The following is a 21190-nucleotide window of genomic DNA, read 5'->3' as shown; positions in this document are numbered from 1 at the left end:
ACAGGAAAGAGGTTTGAAAATGCCACTGGCTTTGAGTTGAGTCAGGTCCAGATACAGCTTAGAGGTTAAAAGGCAAAGAGAAAATGTATCATTCTTCTTTTTTTTTTACTTTTTAAAAATATTTATGTATTTTTGAGGCAGGGGGAGAGGGGGAGGGAGAAAAAGAGTGAGAGAGGGAGAGTGAGAGGGAGAGGGAGAGGGATAGGGAGAGGAAGAGAGAATCTGAAGCAGGCTCCAGGCTGTCAGCACAGAGCCTGACCTGGGGCTCGAACCCACAAACAGTGAGATCATGACCTGAGCTGAAATCAAGAGTCGGTCACATAAACGACTGAGCCACCCAGGTACCCAAAAAATGTACCATTCTTTAAAAAAACCATCAGAGAGGATAAAAAGTCTCACTTCTTGCTAAGGAGTAGTTGCTATAGCGAAACTGTTGAAAGAGGGCTCATCAGGCATGGCACATCGATCTATTAACAGAGCAGCAGTCTGACATCATTTGCTCACCACTCACCTAATTCAAGCACTTTGAAGAACTCTGGTCTGATTAAGTGAATCAAGGTTGGCCTTCAAGCTTGTTTTCTTAAATCTCTTTTAAGATAATTTTAATCAATAAAAATTAGCATTTGAATGCAAAAACAGGATTACTGAGTGAATTGAATCATTGTAATATGACTGGGGCTGTTGTGGAGATGCCAGCAGGGCACTGAAGAGAGGGCTCTCTCTGGTGGTGGGGGAAGGGAACGGACCCCCAAATGGGCCTCCTGAGCAACTTCTCCAAACCCCACCATTTGCTTGCTGCTTAACACCAAGCAAGAAAGAGATGAACCTTTAAGGACTACACAAAATACAGAACACTTCGAGAACATGCATTCGGTCTCTGGACAGGGATCATGATCATCTTCTCTATATCATTCTAGTTTTAATGTATGTGCTGCTGAAGCAGGCACAGAAATAAATCTTTGACACTAAAAAATGTTGAGAGATAAAAAATATAGGACTTACTTATTCTTACAGTCAGCTAATATAGCCATACCAACACTAATAAATAATGATATAAAACAGTAGATAACCTTCTCTCTCAGAATTAATACAGGCAGCAAGGGACAAAGGGAAGAGGTCCAAGGGGTGAAAGGGACCACTCATGCCAGCCGTTCAATTCCCAGGGTTCATCCCGTTTATATCGCAGAAAAGGAATCAGGAACTGACAATTAACCACAAATTTATAGTTTATGTTGGTAATGAACATGTGAAAAATAAGGGGTTGAATGAAAATTATTGGTGACGTGTATTTTTATCAACACTTCCTTAAACGTAATTGGCATTTATAGACATTGAGATCTATTAGAGATTACTAAAACAGCCACAGGAAAAGAAAGATTCAGATACTTCAGGGCTTAAATTAAGCACACAGCATTTTCCCCCAAAACCCCCGAGTAGAACGACTGCTAACACCCACCGTTGGTGCCTGTCACTGTGCACCAGGACCCGGGAAAGGTGCCAGGCAATGCATCCAGGTTTGTGTTATAATAAATCTAGACCAATGGAATTAAAAACAGAAGAATAAAATCTAATAGAACATACCATGACCATCGGATCCTTCCATCGACTTTAACGTATTTCTTGTTTGTTCGAGTTCAGACTGTGCAGATTTTAATTGCATTTTCAGTTTATTTGTAGTAGCTTCCATCTCTTCAGTTTTGTTTCGAAAATTCCTTTTTAAGACTTCATAGTCCTCTGTACAGTGTGATAATTATAGAAGGTTACTTTTTTCTACCCCACTGTATGAAGTATGTTTTATTTGTGATTGATGATCACAGAATTTTAAAGCCAGAAAAGACTTCATCTAGCTCCATCACCATTTGTTATAGAAATTAGATGTACATACACATTTCCCGAGTGGATCCTCCTTCTCTACCCGCTTACTATTCATGGCTTTTTCCAGCCAGTGTAATTGGCTCACGTCAATTGCATCTTAAACTTTCTTGGATGGTCGTACCCACCACTAAGGATCTCACCACCATTTGTAGGCAGGTGAATCTCCATGATGTGATCAGTAACCTGAGGTTGCTCTGTGTTCTAGCTTTTTTCGTTCAATGTTTATTTATTTTGAGAGAGACAGAGAGAGAGAGAGTGAGAGCGAGAGAGAGCGAGCATGTGGGTATGCAAATCGGAGCACGAGCAGGGGAGGGGCAGAGAGAGAGAGAGGGAGAGAGAGAGAGAATCTCAAGCAGGCTCCACATTGTTGCTGCAGATGCCGAGCTCCGTCTCAGAACTGTGAGACCACGGCCTGAGCCAAAATCAAGAGTTGGATGTTTAAGTGACTGAGCCATCCAGGCGCCCCTCTTTTTATCTCTAGTAACTATTAAAAGACCTGGCACACATTCATCATTTATACACAAGAACACACACACAAACACACCTTTTTATATATTTATATATGCTAGATTTATATACAGAGGGAACAGGCAGAGCCAAGACCTCTTTGCTGAAATCTGTCTCCCCACACATTTCCATGTGGATGTCCTAGCACCACCCACACCAACCAGCTCATGCTGGCTATGTATCATCCTCTGGCCCTTAAGCCTGCCCCTCTAACAGCTTCCCTCTCTCAGCTGTTGGTACCATCGTTTTCCCAGTAACACAGACCTACAACCTGAAGGCCACACATAACCCCTCTAATCACTAAGTACTGCTGTTCAACTGCCAAAATACTCTAATCCTTCCTCTCATTCTCACCGCCACTGCCTTGGTTCAAGTTCTCATAGCTCCTGGGGCCATTGCAAGATCCTCTTGGGCTGGCTGGCCCCTGGCCTTTCTCTACCTGCTGACACTGTCCTTCCAAAATATGTTAGATGACAATAATCTCCTGCTTAATGTCTTCTGCTGGTTCCACACTGTCTGGCTCTGCCTATCTACTCTGCCTCATATCTTAGCCTTCGTGCCTCAAATACTCAACTACTTCTGAGGTCATATTGTTATTTCATGCCTCATGCTTTAGCCCATAATGTTCTCTCCACCTGGGTTGCCCTTCTACTTCTTTTTTACCTGCCAAATCCCAGTGCTTCCTTCAGACTCAGCAGGGGAGGTTTGAGTCCTACAGGAGACTTTCTATACTCTTCCCTTCTGCACCCAGCACACTGATCCTCATCTGCTGTACTAACCCATTCTATAGAGGTCTGGCTCCCAACTAGCCGGGGTCCCCCCTGTTGTGTTTCTAAGGCCTATCTCAGTATCTGGCCTAGTACATGCTCAGGAATCATGGACTCTGCGCGCGCGCGCGCGTGCGTGTGTGTGTGTGTGTGTGTGTGTGTGAAGTAAATGATACCTGTATCACAGTAATTGTGAACTAGGAGTGTTTTGGTTTTAAATTTAAGATGTTAGATTTCTCCTTTCCAGAAATCTATGCCAAGTCTGTTACATATGTTGCTTCATTATGAAACTTCTGATCAAGCTATTTGACTCAAAGGACTCAAGGTTTCCACTTCCTTCCCCCTTTTCTTGAAAACACAGTGAAGAATTTCCTGGACTCTGAGAGGTAACTAATGTTAACAGTTAATGAGTGCAAGATACAGGAACTCTGCTAGGAGAGGCGTCAAGACTTCTGGGCAGCATAATTATCCCTGTTGGTGACGTGGGAGGCGCGGCTACCCTCTGGCGTCCATGCTGGACCTCAAGGGCAGCGCTCTGAGCGGTCAGTAGACCGTGAACTGAAGGAACGTACCTGAAAGACTGTGCAACTCATTCCTGCTGGTCTTCACCTCATTTAATAACTGGTCCCTCTCCTGCCTGATGTCCTTCACTGCACGGAGCCGCTCAGAGCCTGCATTCACCAGCTTCACCTTTTCCAGCTCCAGGTCACTCACTCGGGCCTCAAGTTCCCGTATCTTTGCATCTTTTTTATCTTTTAAAATCTAAACATTGGGACAAATACAAAGGACAGAGTAAGAAAAAAAATTATGTAGATGTACTTATAATTGACATTGTATTAGTATCTTATCTATGTTTAATATCTTTTCCCTCTTTCCTACAATATTAAATTTCTATTTTATTATAAAACCTCAACAGTAAATGGGAAAACAAAAGGAATATTTTACCTTCCTTTTAACCTTAGGTGTCAATCTCCAGTATCATTTGCTATAGCTCCTTCATTATTCTTATCCCTATTTTTTTTAAGTTTATTTTGAGACAGCGAGAGAGAGTGTGCACGTGTGCACTTGGGGTGGGGGCAGAGACAGAGGTAGAGAGAGAATCCCAAGCAGGCTCCTCTCTGTCAGCACAGAGTCCCGCTTGGGGCTCAATCTCATGAACTGAACTGTGTGAGATCGTTACCTAAGCCGAGATCAAGTCAGGTGTTTGAGCCACTCAGATGTTCCTTTTTTTTTTTTTCCCCATTAAAAAAAAAAACAAAAAACAAATAAACGTACTGAGCACCTACTTTGTGGCAGGAACTATTTTACATGTTGGGAACAGAGCAGCAGGGCAGGGACTGGGGTGAGGCCTCACTTGCCTCCCTGAGTTCTGTGTCCTAGGAGCCTCACTAGCCTTGCCCTGTCCCAGTCTTGAAACACAGGAAGTAAAACAAACAACGTCCTTGTCCCCACGGGGCTTACATTCCAGTCAGAGGAGGCAGAGGGTAACAAATATTTAATAGTGTAATAATAAGTGACTTAAAAAAAGAATAAAAGAAGGTGAGGGGGTAGAGAATGAATGCAGGGGAGGAGCTCTGCACGTAAGAGGTAAGTTGGCAGGTAGAAAAGCGCCCAACTGCTATTCTTATTAAAGCCTGCAACAAGGCTGGCCCCTGGCTGGTATCTGGGGACTTGGATTTAGGAGAGTGTCCCCCACTCAAACTGTAAGAGTAGCTCACTGCGCCTAAACCATTTCTGCAGACAAAATTATTTATGCTGAGTACCCGCTTTCCTTCTGAAGGACTGGAATACTTGCCAGGCAACGGGTGTCTGTGTGACCAGTCCCCAGTATAAAAACCCTGGGGACTGAGTCTGCAATGCGCTTCCTTAGCAGTATTTGACGTGTGTGCTGTCACAGCTCATTGCTGGAGGAGTCAAGTACATCCTGCATGGACTCTGCCAGGGAGGAGTTTTGGAAGCCTGGGCCTACTTTCCTCCCGTGTACCTTTTCCCTTTGCTGATTTTACCTTCTATTCTTTCACTGTAATAAGCTGTACCCATGGGCACAACTCTATGCTGAGTCCCGGGAGTCCTCCTAGCCAATGTTTGAACCTGGGGGTAGTCTTGGGGACCCTGAGCCTCTCTGATGAGCAGACACCTCAAAGAGGGAGGTGAAGGAGCAACCCATGTTACAGGCTTGGGGACAGCTCTAGGCACAGGGAATGTGTTCAGGAAACAGCACAGCCATCAGAATGGCTGGTGGGGGGAGACTGGAATCTGCCACCCCAAACATGTTTCTTTGGCGTAAAGATTATTTCAAGCTGATTATTTTGAGAAACAGCAGACATGGGAGAAGGTCTGAAAACAGAGAAATTGCCCTTTAAGGGATATTTCTATTTACAAAGGAAGTCTCCATTTGTAAGGGTGTCTCCCTCTGTGAACCACAAAAGAAAGGATGACTCTAAATTATAAGAGAATCTTATCAATGGGGAAGGCACAGTTTAAATCTGCAAAACAAACCTCATCCCTGTTCTCCATAGTTCTCCTGATCACCTTCCCAAACTTGCCTCTCTCACCTCCTTCTTTGTTTTAGCTAAAGATGATATTTAAGTATTTAAGCCTGAAATCTTTGTTTGTTTGTTTGTTTGTTTGTTTTTGTTTTTGTTTTTGTTTCAAGTAGGCTTCACACCAATGCAGAGCCTAACATAGTCTCGAGACTATGAGCTCAAGACCCGAGCTGAAGGGTGCCTGGGTGCCTCAGTTGGTCCAACTTCACCTCAGGTCATGGTCTCATGGTTCGTGGGTTCGAGCCCTATGTCGGAATCTGAACTGACAGCCTGGAGCCTGGGGCCCAGAGCCTACTTCAGACTCTGTGTCTCCCTCTCTCTCTCTCTGCCCCTCCCTCACTTGTGTGCTCTCTCTCTCTCTCTCTCTCTCTCTCTCAAAAATAAACATTAAAAAAAAAAAAAGCTGAGATCAAGAGTTGGATGCTTCACTGACTGAGCTACCCAAGTGCCCCTAAGACTGAATTCCAAGCCACCTCTGAGTTACTCATTTCCCTGGGCTTCTCCCTTGTATATATGAGATATATGTATTAATAAACTTCTGTTTGTTCTTTTCTTGTTGATCTGCCTTGGTTTCAGGGGTTCAACCGAGAATTCAGAAAGACAGAAGGAGAAGGACTTCTCCTGCTCTACACTGGAGTGGACTGAGCATGGGGGAAAAAAGGAGTTGGAGATGAAGTCAGGGAGGGAGCCGTGGGTAAGACTGACCTTAGAGGCAGTGTAAGGATGTGAGAGTTCATTCTGAGTGAGATAAGAAGCTGTTGGACAGTTTTGAGCATGGGAGTGATGTAACACTTTAAAATAGGATTCTGGTTCCTGTGTGAAGCATAAACAGTAGTGCGGGGTGGAGGTAGTAGGGGAAGCAGGGAGACCAATGAGTAGGCAATTGCAAGAACAAGTGAGCGCGGTGGTGGCTGGATCTGGTCCTTGGGTGAAACAGGTAATAGCAATATGGAAAGTCTGATTTTGCATTTCCAGCTGTCAGAAGTTCCCAGCTTGGTATGCCTCTGCAAACTCTGACCAAACCACTCCTATTTCTTACAGAAGGCTTTTTCTCTGGACTTCTTCCCCATCCTTCTGTAGGGGCACTGCCTACTCTGAGTCAGGCACTGAAGTTTGAAATCTCAAAGTCTGCTATGTCTGTCCCTTTCTCCTAACCCCTTATACTCAACTGTTCTCCAAATCCTTCCCTAGGCAATGCGGATTATCCTCGCCTCTCATGTGGATTCCTACAACTGCCTCTTAACTGGTCTCTGTATTGGTAAGCCTTCCTAGGATGAAACCCCCTTACCAGGACCTAGGTCTGCAATACCCACATGTGACCACTGAGCACCTGAAATGTAGCTAATCTAAGGGGACATGAGCTACAAGTGGAAAACGCACTGGATTTCAAGGACTTCATATTAAAAGACAATGTAAAACACCTCAATAATTTGTTACATTGATCACAATATAAAAATATCACCATATTTGACATATATTGGTTAAATAAAAGTCCTTTCATCTGTTTCTTTTCAAGTGTCTACTAAAAAATTTAAAAATTCTATATGTGGCTCATGTAATTTCTAGTGGACAGAGCAGGCTTAGATCCTTCCAAGTTAACACCGTTCAAAAAAAAAAAAAAAACTTACTTTTTGGTCACCAGATTGTTCCCCCAAAGTAAGACCTGTCGTCCAGAAATATAATATTAGCTAATGCAGTTTGTACAGTAGCAGTTTCAACGTAGAGGCCAATGCTGTGTTTGCAATGTAAACAGGTAACAGGCTTCCAGCTGCTTCAGAAAGGACTGGTGGAGAGCACAGGCCTCTCTCACTGCACAATCCCTGGGACAGCCTGAGGCATCACATGTATTGGGCATATGCTATCCTGTTCCACCTCATGGAATCAGCTGATGGACTTTCAGTCCTTTCTTAGCCTTTTCAGAAAGGATCCGGCTTTGAGGGCCCACAGCTCATCCTGGTTCTGTGCTGTCAGTGTGTGCAGGACCCAGCCTGAAGAGGTGAGAGAAACCACACGTTCTGGGGCTCGGATTCCCCTCCCTTCTGCTGCTTGGGCTGTGGAGGGAAATGGTTGTGGCAGTAAAGCTCAGGTTTCTACCTACATCCTCTGTGCCTGTGTGAAGCTCTTCTCACTGGAGGAATTTCCCTGAAGCTGCTCCTGCTCCACATTTGGGAACTGAAAACTAGTTTCCACCCTCTCCGATCTATCTTTGAATTCTCTGTCCAAACTTTGCCCCGTTAATCTACCCCAACATGGCCTTTGTCGTGTCACCTCCTCCTCTCGATCCAAAACCCTTAATGGCTCTCACACCATCTCTAGGCTGAAGCACACACTGAACTTCCCCTTCCTAGAAATACCTCATTCCTCCTCTTTGCCTATTTCAAGTCCCCGCTTCTCTATGAAGTCTTCATGAGCCACCGCGGTCACAGAGATCCACGCTGCTCTGGGGCCACTCTGATACTAGAAGGTGATGTGTGCTGTCTGGAAATGTATCTAAAAACACTGAGTCTCCGGCCTCATCCTAAACCTACTGTATCAGAAACCCTGGGGTGGAGCTCAGCAGTCTGTGTTTTAACAAGCCCTCCAGGTGACTCTGGTTCTGACTGAGAAGCACTGCCCTATATAATATTTACTCATAGACTGCCTAGGGTCAAATCCCAAGGTAGTGTTGCTCTCAGATAAGTTACTGAGTCTCTCTGTCTCAGCTTCCGCATCTTTAAGATGGGATAACAACATGCCCACCTCATTAGGTTTTTGTGAAGATTAAATTTAATTTTTAGGGTATAAGACTCAACAGTTATAGGGTACAAGTCTCTTTTTCCCTTAACAAAAGGTACAACAATCTTCTTTTCTCCTCTAGTAGGTCTGTAAACCTATCTAAAGTTTTCATTGTAAACACTGGCCATTGAGAAGCCTTTATAAATCTCTTTCATGGTGAATTTGACCATCATAAAATATCCTCATGATATAATCAAGTAAAAACTTAAATACTAGGAAATCAAAACAATTTTATAATCAAGAAAACTTAAGCACAGTTCTTTATGCAATGAACCTGTATATTTCCATAAGATTAAGTAACTATCATTGGCCCTACTTTTAGAATGAGGAAACTGAGTCATCTAAGGTTTATGTGATTTGTCTCCTTTTACTCACCAAGTCAGAGATACAGGTGATGTAAAGCTTGGGATATCAAATTTTACAATAATTCATCCAATCATATATTTGAGTACCTGCTGGGTGCAATGCATAAAAATATAGGGCAGGGGGTACAAAAATGAAAAAGATGTGTATCCTACTTTGAAGAGTCTGCTGTCTTATGGGGATGAGGGGACACTGCTGTTTAAACCCACTCAGTGCAACAGAGAATGTGACCAGGTTATGACAGATAGAGATAAAGAGCAATAAGCTTCTGAAGGAGAATGGGATGGGGGAAGGGAACATTTACTAAACATCTTCTGTAGACCTGGAATTAGGCTAAGTCCTTGATACATATTTTCTCATTTAAGCCTCTAGTAACCAAGTAAAGTTATTGGGGGTCTTTTTGTTTGTTCTTTTCTTTGTCTTTCTTTCTTTTTTTTAATGTTTATTTTTGCGAGAGAGAGTGCACGCATGTGGAGGAGGGGCAGAGAGGGGGACAGAGGATCCAAAGCAGGATCTGCTCTGACAGCAGAGAGCCCAATTTGGGGCTCAAACTCACAAACCATGTGATCATGACCTGAGTTGAAGTCAGATGCTCAACCAACTGAGCCACTCAGGTACCCCTTTCTTTTTTTTTTTATTTTCTTTTTTTTTAATTTTAATTTCAGTTAGTTAACATACAGTATTGTATTAGTTTCAGGTGTACAATATAGTGATTCAACACTTGCCTATGACACCTAGTGCTCATCATGACAAGTGCTCTCCTTAATCCCACCACCTATTTAACCCATCACCCACCGACCTCCCCTCTGGTAACCATCAGTTTGTTCTCCTTACATAAGAGTCTGTTCTTGCTTTGTATGTCTCTTCCCCCCCCCTTTCTCATTTTGTTTCTTAAATTCTACATATGGGTGAAAGCATATAATATTTGTCTTTCTCTTATTTTGTTTAGCATAATATTCTCTAGCTCCATCCGTGTCATTGCAAATGGCAAGATTTCATTCTTTTTTATGGCTGAGTAATATTCCATTGTATGTATATATCACATTTTCTTTATCCATTCATCAATATGTATTATTTATATATTTATGATGCTGCCATAAATACAGGGATGGATGTATCCCTTTGAATGAGTGTTTTTGTATTCTTTGGGTAAATACTCAGTAGTAAGATTTCTGGATCATAGGGTAGTTCTACTTTTAACTTTTTGAAGAATTTCTATACTGTTTTCCACAGTGGCTGCACCAGTTTGCATTCCCACCAACAGTGCACGAGGGTTCTTTTTTATCCACATCCTTGCCAGCACCTGTTCAAGAAATCCCAGTCTTTTAAAGTCAGTTAAAAATGCACATGCACAACTTCTGCCACCAAGCATTGTTGGTGGGAATGCAAACTGGTGCAGCCACTGTGGAAAACAGTACAGAAGTTTCTCAAAAAGTTAAAAAAAAATAGAACCACCCTACATAGAGCAATTGCCCTACTGTGTATTTACCCAAAGAATACAAAAATACTAGCAGCACCTGGGTGGCTCAGTTAGTTAAGCGTCCAACTCTTGGTTTCAACCCAGGTCATGATCTCAAGGTTTGTGAGTTTGAGCCCCACATTGGGCTCTGAGCTGACAGCGCAGAGCCTGCTTGGGATTCTCTCTCTCTCTGCCCCTTCCCCACTTGTATGCTCTATCTCAAAATAAACAAACAAAAAAAAATTTAGAATACAAAAATACTAATTCAAAGGGATACATGCGCCCCAAAGTTTACAGAAGCATGATCTACAATAGCCAAGTTATGGAAACAGCCCAAGTGTCTATCGATTGATGAATGGATAAAGAAATGTGAAATATACATACAATGGAATATTACTCAGACATGAAAAGAATGAAATCTTGCCATTTTGCAATGACATGGATGAAGCTAGAAAGTATTACACACTAAGCAAAATAAATCAGAGAAAGACAGATATTGACTTCCCTCATATGTGGAATCTGACAAAAGAAAGGGGGGGGAAAAGAGAGAGAGAGAGAGAAAGACAAAGCAAGAACAGACTCTTAAGTATGGGGACAAACTGATGGTTACCAGAGGGGAGGCTGATGAGGGGGATGGTTAAACGGGTGATGGGGATTAAGGAGGGCACTTGGTGTGATGAGCATCGGGTGATGTATGGAAGTGCTGAATCACTATATTGCACAACTGAAACTCATACTACAAAATATGTTAGCTGTTCCTTTTTTTTTTTTTAATTTTTTTTTTCAACGTTTATTTATTTTTGGGACAGAGAGAGACAGAGCATGAACGGGGGAGGGGCAGAGAGAGAGGGAGACACAGAATCGGAAACAGGCTCCAGGCTCCGAGCCATCAGCCCAGGGCCCGACGCGGGGCTCGAACTCACGGACCATGAGATCGTGACCTGGCTGAAGTCGGACGCTTAACCGACTGCGCCACCCAGGCGCCCCAGCTGTTCTTTTTTTTTACAGATATGGAGGCCAAGATTTAGTGAACAATGCAGTGTTTTATAGTCATTGAGTGGTGAGAGATGGGATTCAAACATGGGTCTATCTGAAGAGGGAGAAAATACTTCAAACTGTGGAATCAGAAATGGCTTCATGAGGAACCTGGATTTTCTGATTTTTTTTCTCTTTCATATCAGTAGTCCTGAACCAGTTTGGGGCCACCCACTCCTTCTGGAATCTAATAAAAGTATGGATCCTTTCTCACAAAAACACACAGATGCACTCAGACACAATTAGTTTCAAACAAGCCCTCTTCACAGGCCCTCTTCACAGAGCCCCTCTTCAGTGACTTGAGTCAAACTTCCTTAATGAGGGGAAAGCTATTTCAGAAGCTAAGCCACAAAAAAATCTCTACAGACCTTGAATTCCTGTAGCTCCAGTCTCCTATCATTGATCTCCTTTTCGAGCTGAGCCTTTTCCACTTGCATGGCACCAGCCGTTCGTCCATGCTGGCCAACCAGCTGTGTCATGTTTTCGATCTGCTGTCGCAAAATCTCGATCACCTTGTCCTTCTCTGCCATCTGGAGCCTGAGGGCCTCACACTCCGTCTGCACGTTTCTGAGGTGATCTCCCTCCGTCTTCAGGTGCTGCAGCTCCTGCAATTTCAAGTCCACCCGGGAGCGCAGCTTTGTGATCTCCGAATTGGTAGCCTCGATGGCTCTCTCTTTTTCCTGGAGGGAAGCTGTCAGGTCCGAAACGGTCCTCTCTGAGCTCTCCAGGGTCATTTTCTTGGCGGTCAACTCTTCGACCACTTTTCGGAGCATCTCTTTGGTGGATTCAAGCTGAGCAGTCAGGGAGGACACTTTTTCTAGACTTTCATTCTTTCCCTGAATTGCCGCCATCTGATTGTTAAAGAAAATTTCATGGATTTGGGGATAGGTAGAGGCACCCTCAAGAGATATAACAAGCTAGCTCACAAACATGAAATCATGACTCAGATAATATCTACTTAGACTAACTCAAATCGTTTTGCTGCCAGAACTCCGTACAGGCCACAGACCAAATACAGTTAATTAGAGCAAGGTGGAGAGAACTTCATTAAGTAACAGTGCTCCTCCAGAATGGCTTTCTAGTGTGGGAGCTTGGGAAGTTTCCTCTGAGGATGTTTTCTGTAACAATTTAACTTAGGATAACACTGGCGATAGGGGGAAGCATGGTAGGATAACTGCCCTTCCTCACGATTTCCCTCCAATGTGCCCCTTAATTCTACCCCTGAGGGAAAAGTGAGTGACGGCTTGTATGCAACATGCACTTACCTTCTCAGGTCTTGTTTGGAAAAGAGTTAAGAATCTAACTCCCAGTGTCTCCTGTCACCTTTCTTCTTGCCCAGCTTGGGCCAAAGAGTAGGAAAATGGCTTTGCCTGCATTTTAAGCCAAGACTGGTCTCTTTGGTTTGCTTTCACATTTGGGGGAACTTAGTCTTTTGTGGGATGCTTTTTATGTCTCTGTGGCAATAAGTGGCCCTGGAACCATGTCCCTTCGGTACCAAAGGTATGGTGCTGTTAATAAAGCATTCAACATTTTGTTACTGCCGCACTGAAATGCAGTGCAACCATCTTGTGCATCTATCAGTCTTGATACATCTTGCGCACCAATCAGTTTGGGGGAAAACCAAAACCAGAAGACATGTTGGAAACCTTCAACCCTGCTGTTCCCTAGATGTCCCTATGGTTTGATGCTTTTCTGAAATAAGCAACTATTAGGTTGCCAATGTGCACGTGAAAATAAAAAGGCAACTGGATGGGAATTTCATTAGTCAACAATGAACGAAAAGGACATAAAGCTTAACATTTTAATTTAATCAGTGGTCAAAAATATAGAAATAAGCAACAGGTTTTTATGACTTGCTCAAAGACTCCATAGCTCTATTTCAGAGCTGTTCCTAGGCCCATACTTTTTTTTTTTTTTTAAGGCTCTACCAACACACATTTTTCCCTGAGAAGAGTCTGGGGAAGCCATCCCGGGCCGTGCCTGACCTGCCGCTCCATCTGGCCCTGACACTCGCTCTTCATGGCCTTGAGGAGGGCTTCCAGGCGCTGCAACTCCATGTTCCTATCATCCAGCTCCCGCCGCAGGTGGTCAATGGTGATGCTGTTGCCCGTGTCCCGGTCCCACAGCCGCTTATTCTGCTCCTTCTCCAGACTCAGCTCCTTCTCTCTTTTATGCAGATCAGCCTACAAGAAGTGAGGTGTGTCCCCCGATTTGTATTAAATAATTCAAGAAAAACTCTTATTTTCCTTATATCATCTTTGGAATTTTTATATGATTTGAGAAGCCTCTGGTTTTGGAATCTTGTTATTTTTTTTTAATGGCTTAAGGACAACTATTTCCTAGAAGAACATGGTAGCAGTTCGCTTACTTGTAATTTCTAGCATCACGAGTAAATCTCAATGGACTAGTCCCCAAATAATATAAAACTAAAAGGAGAACACAGTAGATTTTTAAAGTCATCCTGTTTTTAAGGTTTGGGTTTTTTTTTTTTTTTTCAACGTTTATTTATTTTTGGGACAGAGAGAGACAGAGCGTGAACGGGGGAGGGGCAGAGAGAGAGGGAGACACAGAATCGGAAACAGGCCCCAGGCTCTGAGCCATCAGCCCAGAGCCCGACGCGGGGCTCGAACTCCCGGACCGCGAGATCGTGACCTGGCTGAAATCGGACGCTTAACCGACTGCGCCACCCAGGCGCCCCAAGGTTTGGGTTTTCTAGCAAAGGCATTATGCCTCACACCAAGTGTGCTCCTGTAATAAAGAAATGTTCAAAAGCTTGAAAGAATAGCAACAGTCTTTGGTTAACTGCTTCAGAAATGGCAGAACAGCGTTTGGTACTGAGAGGGGAGTAGCAGTTGGCTGTGAACAGAATTCTGTTCCTCTTCCACAGCTAAAAAAAAACACATAGTGTTTACTGACAGCGAAAACTCAGTATAACGGGAGAAACAAAGACAAAGGAAAAAGTAAGACACAGACACAAAAAACTGGAAGTGGTTTGTCATTAAAGAGACACAGCTAAGCAGGGCACCTGGTGGCTCAGTTAAGCATCCGACTTCAGCTCAGGTCATGATCTCCTGGTTCATGAGTTCAAGCCCCATATTGGGCTCTGTGCTGTCAGAGCCCCTCTCTCTCTCCGATCCTCTGACCCCCTCTCTCTGTTCCTCCCCCCACCCCACCCTGCTCACACTCTCTCTCTAAAATAAATAATTTAAAAAGAGAGACCCAGCTAAGCAAAAACAGAAAGAAATCACTGAGATCAAAATTCGTCAAGAAGGCATTTGAGTCGGACCTTATGACCAGCTTGGAAATGCAGAGATCAGGAAGAAGGGACTGGAAAGGTGGATGTGTGATTTGATTGGAGTACCGGGGGCATGTAGAGAGAAAGGATCGGAAAGGTAAGCTGTGGCCAGATTGTGAACAGTTTTGAAAGGTATAGATAGAGTCTGACTTTTATGGGGAAAATAATTTTGGAGTCATAGTGACATAATCAGAGTGATATTTTAGAAGATGAGTATGGCAGCACTTTACAGGCCAGACCGAAGAGGGGGGAAACTGGAGGTAGGAACCCTAGTAAGGAGACGTTGCCCTGCTCCAGGTTGAATGAGGGGCTTGGACCAAGGGGTAGTAGTGGTAAGAATGAAAAGGAGGGGAGGGTTTTCAAGGTCTTTCAAACAATCTGCAAGATTTTCAAATTAGATCTGAGGACTTGGGGACACATGCAATAGGAGGGAAAGATGTGAAGGACTATCCCAAGGTTTGGAGCTGGTCACACACAGCTGCCGGCTCTACCTTTAACGTTTGCTCCTCAAACCCCGTGTCAGCCTATGAAGGACGGCTCCACCAGCAGAGGGCACTATACCCTACAGAGGGGTCTGGGAGTGAGAAGTGTACTCTACTGTACTGCCAATATCACATATAGGAATACCAAACATCTCCTTTCCTAAATTTCTTACCCTACAGTACCTCTGACAGAGGGCACAGGTTGCTTCACTACTATTGGGATCCTATTTCCTTTCCTTAAAATAATTTTTTTTAACCTCAACTTCCATTCAAATGTTCTGTACACACATGTCTGTGTTTTGAATGTTATTTGGCTTGAAAACAAACACTCCATACTACCTCGGTTTAGTAGAACACATTTATCTAATTGAAAGATGGGTCAACTGAAGACTAGCTTCACCTAATTTATAAGCTTTAACAGTTCTGCTTAAGGAAAACAAAATAGGTAAAGTTTAGAACATTTATATTCAAAACTTGAATAATGTCAAGATATTCTGTTGTGTATGTATGCGCAAATGTTTTGTAAAATTTGTAATTTTATAAATAAAACCAGTTTTATGAAACATTTTGGTGAGAAACTTCCTAGAATTAATCTCATTCATATTTAGAGTATAGTCTTACCAACAGCTTTTGAAGCTGATCGTCCAAATTTCCTGATTCCTGACTGAACTGATCACGTTCTGTCCGTGCCTCAGTTAGCTCAGAGTTGGCAAGGACTAACTGCTTTTCGAGCTCTTCTATCTAGAAGGAAAGCAGAAATCAATCTGACTATGTTAGTGGGGAATATAAAATAAATACAGTCTTTGGAAAGCGGTATTATTTTGGGGGCAAAAATAAAAGCTTACTATGATATGTTTTGCAAAGTTTTTTAAACTTAAGATCTATGTAGAATTGTAAGAGGGAAATTAGCCAAAATGAAATATTTGATGCTGTTAGATATGGGCACTGTTTGTAATCTCTCTTTTTCACACCATTCAAGGTTTGTCTCCTTTGAGTATGTGTTCTGTCATTTGGTACTTAAGGAAATTTGGTGTGGCACAAATAACATTGTATACAGCCCACACAAATGACATGCATTATATGCAGAAGAGTTATTTTGTTTTAGAGTATCAGAGTTTCAATAATAAAAGGCATCGAATATGCAAGGTAGGCTGAGGTTAAGATCTCAGACAATGGAGACTCCAGGTTTGGATTTTAGCGGAGCCACACAAATTCATAATTTAGGTATTGAGATATTAAAATAATGGGACCATGTTGCTACTTAGTGTTATCACTAAAATACTACTTCCACAACCAGTAAAAAGAAATCCCTGGTATCTGCATAAATGCTACATATTCCTTCTTACTTCTAAGGCATCTATTCAATAGGCTTCCAGATTTATTATGTCAAGAATAAAACTTATTGGTTTGGTTGGATAATGAACTGTGATTAAAATTTCTTCGAGAACATATGAGCAAGAGTAATTTTTTCTTGATGAGTCTCTATTTTTACCTGGACCAGGTTCATTTAAGATCTTCATTTATTAATTCAACACATACTTAGTGCTTATATGAACACACATATATGCAACTACCTCTTTGATAAATGCTAAGTATGAATACACAGAATTTATATACCTTTAAAAAAGTAGATTATATAGGCTCATCAAACAGTTTCACATTTGCCTACAGAGTAGAATCAGAGCCTTCAAGGATTGGAATATACATTTTAATATTTGCCTCGGATATATTTTAAAACTGGCTTTACATTTGACTGTATGTTAGATATAAACAAGTATTTCACAAGAATGAAATATACATAAAACATTAGGCTACAGCAGAAATGTGTTAATAGGTTCTACTAATCCTATAAAGGAAATTCTTGTACTCTGGCACTCCTTTGGGGGCATATATGGAAAAAAGCCATACAACAACTCCACCTCTGTGGCATGAGTAGCTTCCTAAGGAAAATGGATGAACAGTGTCAGTTGATATGATCCCTTGAGCTCTATTATTATTGGGGAAGACTAAGTCAGCACACACCTAGTAATGGCATTAGGAATACTTACGGAAAAGCCCGCAAACTTTTATGTGGGTGGACAAATATCATCAGAGAGGCAACATGATCAGGCTAAGAGCCAAACACCTTAGGTTCTGGTAGAGGTGCTGTCACATAACCTCTCTGAGTCTCAATTTTTTTTCATCTATAATTTGAAAAAAGTAATCTAGAAGATCTTTCAAATGCTTTTTTTTTTTTTTTTGCACGAGAAGAACAGTATTAATAGAGCTGAAATTCTTTAATTTCCACCTGTCTTTGGAAACAAAGTATGGCCAAGGAAACCATATTTTGAGCTATACGTTTAATAAGAACAGTTTCAACCTGAACAGTTTCAACTTGAAGAGTTGCTCATATGGCTAAAACAAACATTTTCTAGGCTGAGCTTGGCATAAAACTATTTTCTCTTTGAGCAAAGTATGTGTAGATGTGCTTTAAAAGCTTAAATTAAGACTTGCTATTTTGTCTGTTGTCATTAAAAAAAAAAGTTCTGGATGACCATTTGATAACATCAAACTAGATGGTGAAAATCTATGAGGCCAAATTTTTAAAAAGGAAAGGAAGAAAGGAACAAAGAAAAAGAAAAGAGCCAAGTCTTCTCTTTCATCTAAGTTTACTGAGCATCAGAAGTTCCTCCAGACCCCTGCAGGAACATTGGTTTTGTACTTGTCAGTACTGACTCAGCTGCTATAGCTCTGCTTTTACCTTTCACTTTTTAGAATAAAAATATTTATATTCGTTAACCAATCACAAAGATAAATGGAGAGTGAAAGGGAAAACCACTGACGTAGCAGCTGAGCTGATACAAACAGCTGTACAAAACACCTCGAAGCCTTTTGAAATGTCCAGAATAAATATTTACTGACATCTGAGATATATCAAAGGTTTTTCTTTTTCTTTTCTTTTTCCATAGCAGCACTGGTTTTCCCTTTCACCATCTATGAATCTACTTTTTGTTTTAGATCACTGGACAAATACTTGGATCTCACTCTAATCTTTACAGTAATTTTAGAGATGTTACCAATCACACCAAATTGTATCTTGTGTGCTCTGTGCTCAAAGACGGCACAGATGTTGGATAATGAGGGACGCTGCAGGTCAGCACGGAGGTGCATGGGCAGAACTATGCAAAGATGTTTGCACAGAATCTTCCTGCACGGTACAGAGCTCCAGCCAGTGCTACTAAATCTTTACTTTTTGAGTACGAAATTCAGCCCCAAATGCTTTCAGAGTAGGAAAAAATAAACTTAGAGTCAAGATCATGAGATATTTTTGTTGTCAAAAAGCGAAAGTTAAGAGTAAAGCCAAATCTACAGAGCCAATAGTGACAGCTTCTACTGGTCCAAATTCGTAAAGGGGGATTCTGGAGGCTCTCCTAAAATGGAAAGAGAAGAATAGAAAAAAAGCATTACAGTAGAACACTTATGCAAGCTATAAAAACTACATCTACAATTTTCTTTGAAATACAGTGTCTATTTTCATCAATATGAAAATACTTCTGTTATTCTGAAGAGACACATGGCCCTAACGAGTCTTCTCTCAATTTATGCTTTTTAGTTAGAAAAGTTTGGTTCAGACCTATCACATCATCATTTTTTTTTTAAATAATAAAGATTTTTTTTTTTCTGAAGGAATCTGACCTCAGGAGAAAACACTAATACTGTCTCTCATAAAATATGTTGATGCGTAGTATCAGCACACTCTTTGATGTTTCTTTTCACACAAATCTCACTTTTAATCATAGTTTTTACATGTTATTCTCTTTGGCTTTTTTACCTTATTGTTATTTGGATAGTGTATACTAAAATGTTCACACGAGCAGTAGAAAATAGATTTTAAAGTTCTCAAAGGCTTTAGCAATGTAGAGTCAAGGTACATGACAATGAAAAAAATTAAACAGAAGAATTTGTGGTTTTTAGATTTTGTATTCAATTCATTACAACAAAAGCATTTCCTAACAATAGAATTTTTCAGGACCCCCAAAATGAAATCCTTCTGTTAATTAGCTTGATCTTTCCTGCTCAGTTGCACCATGTACTGATGACATTTCAGGCCAAAGTATATTCAACGCTATAGTAAGATGACAGATAATCATCTGTCAGTGTTCCCTGACTAAAGGGAGTTACTATTAAGAGAGCCCAGTTAACCACCATCTAGGTACCAACTCCACAGGTTCAACATGTTATGAATCTCAGTGATCTGGATTAAAATTAGCTAAGCTAATACATACACCCTTCTTTCTATTCAATGTTGACTGCTTAAGGCTAACAACATTATTAGCACTCCACTGTTTACATTAGGGCAAAATAAGGTAACTATTCTAACCTTCTACTATATGTATCATTGTATATCTATATGGCCTCAAAGCATTCATATGAAAATGTCTACAGTCATTCATCAGGATGCTTATGCTTCTACAATTACAAAGAGATTATTATTTATAAAAATTCATAAACTATTTTGTATTCCTTATATGTAACTAAATTTCTCACCATGCTGAAATTTAGAGTTGATAAGTATGGTGCTGTATACAGACTGTATGTGAATTAGCAAACAATGGGTGATAGCTTATGGAGGGGTAATTTTTCCAAGCAACATTTTTCCGTTACAATGGAAAGCTACATATAGCACTTTCAAATTATGTAAGGAGACACAAGTAAGTTGAGTTTTGCTTAGTACTTCACAGCTTTTCAAAGAGTTTGTCAATAAACAATGAATATTCAATCTGTTCAAAATGGGTTGAGTAGTGCTGAGTATCAGTCAGTGGATTGAGCTATAACACAACAGCTCTCCCGTCTCGTCTCTCACTGCTGGGACTTTCGGGGCTCACTTCTGCCAATGTGCCTGCCTCCACCAGACCAAGTACTAGAGCCTCTTTCTGCCCCATGCTGTGCTGAAAGCAGGCCCATCCTGCAAGGCGACATCAAGACCTTTCATGCAGGCTTGGTTTGCCCAGAAAGGGGTGGACATTCCTGCTATCAATCTTCAGGGGAAAAGCTCACTTTGAGAAAAGAAACTAGAACACAAAAAGCAGGGCTCAGAGAAGCAGAAAAAAACAAACATTTCTCTCTAGGCTTCTGTTTGTTGGTTTAGCCTCTAAGCAGTCCAAGATTCCTGAAGGCTACTCTTAAGTGGCAGTGGTTGAAATGACCTTGACACAAGGATTTTGGCTAAGAGTTAAGCATGCAGTCTAGTAAGGCAGTGTTATTCAAACTGCAAGGGGGCCAGTGAATCACGGTATCAACTTAGTAAAAATATCAGCATCTGAAGAGAACAGAGAAGAGCCAGCATCACATGTAACCGCGGTAAATACTGTTCAGTGAAAGTTGCTTCAGTTAGTATGTGTGTAGTAGATAGATCATAAGGTAAGCTATTTCTTACTGTGGGTAGTGATCAACAATTGTTTAAAAGCCAAGGCTATAAGAGCATCTAAATCTCATAACTGAGATTATATAGTATCATGTTACTCTGTATTGTTTTAGAATTTAGCGAAGTCATGTCTAAATTTTCCATTCTTATTTTGACTGTGCCACAGGGAATGAAGGTCACGCTATTACATTCTGGGCTTGCACTCCACTCGAGAACCAAGGAGGAACAGCCCCCTCCTGTGGCTAGCACAGGGGTGACAGCGGTAATTAAATGAGGGGCTGCCCATAGGAGGGCAAATGTCTGGAAGAATTAGTGCTGCGCCGCTCTGGAAAACAGTGTGGAGGTTCCTCAGAAAATTAAAAATAGACTTACCCTATGACCCAGCAGTAGCACTGCTAGGAATTTACCCAAGGGATACAGGAGTGCTGATGCAGAGGGGCACTTGTACCCCAATGTTTATAGCAGCACTCTCAACAATAGCCAAATTATGGAAAGAGCCTAAATGTCCATCAACTGACGAATGGATAAAGAAATTGTGGTTTATATACACAATGGAGTACTACATGGCAATGAGAAAGAATGAAATATGGCCCTGTGTAGCAACGTGGATGGAACTGGAGAGTGTGATGCTAAGTGAAATAAGCCATACAGAGAAAGACAGATACCATATGTTTTCACTCTT

The 21190-nt window shown here is 41.6% G+C and overlaps 1 protein-coding gene and 1 non-coding gene across 12 annotated transcripts in view; both read right to left on the bottom strand.

The window, feature by feature from the left end:
• The window catches only part of CCDC158 (coiled-coil domain containing 158), a 103207-nt gene that overhangs the window by 54778 nt on the left and 27239 nt on the right, over positions 1 to 21190 (bottom strand). For 10 of the 11 annotated variants that reach the window (XR_008296272.1, XM_053217226.1, XM_027058706.2 and 7 more), the window contains 5 exons: positions 15726 to 15845; positions 13313 to 13510; positions 11696 to 12178; positions 3722 to 3911; positions 1582 to 1734 (listed from right to left, as the gene is read on the bottom strand). Coding sequence is in view for 10 of the 11 variants with exons in the window: in XM_053217226.1 (XP_053073201.1) it covers positions 1582 to 1734; positions 3722 to 3911; positions 11696 to 12178; positions 13313 to 13510; positions 15726 to 15845 (1144 nt within the window). In the remaining variant the exon portion in view is untranslated. The remainder of the gene's footprint in view (positions 1 to 1581; positions 1735 to 3721; positions 3912 to 11695; positions 12179 to 13312; positions 13511 to 15725; positions 15846 to 21190) is intronic. The other variant, XM_027058713.2, reaches the window with a different exon arrangement.
• LOC113600941 (U6 spliceosomal RNA) lies at positions 841 to 947 on the bottom strand. The gene has a single exon (XR_003422056.1). It is a non-coding gene; the product is annotated as a U6 spliceosomal RNA (small nuclear RNA).

The sequence above is a fragment of the Acinonyx jubatus genome, chromosome B1 (assembly GCF_027475565.1).
Source record: "Acinonyx jubatus isolate Ajub_Pintada_27869175 chromosome B1, VMU_Ajub_asm_v1.0, whole genome shotgun sequence".
Lineage (NCBI taxonomy): Eukaryota > Metazoa > Chordata > Mammalia > Carnivora > Felidae > Acinonyx > Acinonyx jubatus.
This window is presented reverse-complemented; position numbering and strand designations above follow the sequence as displayed.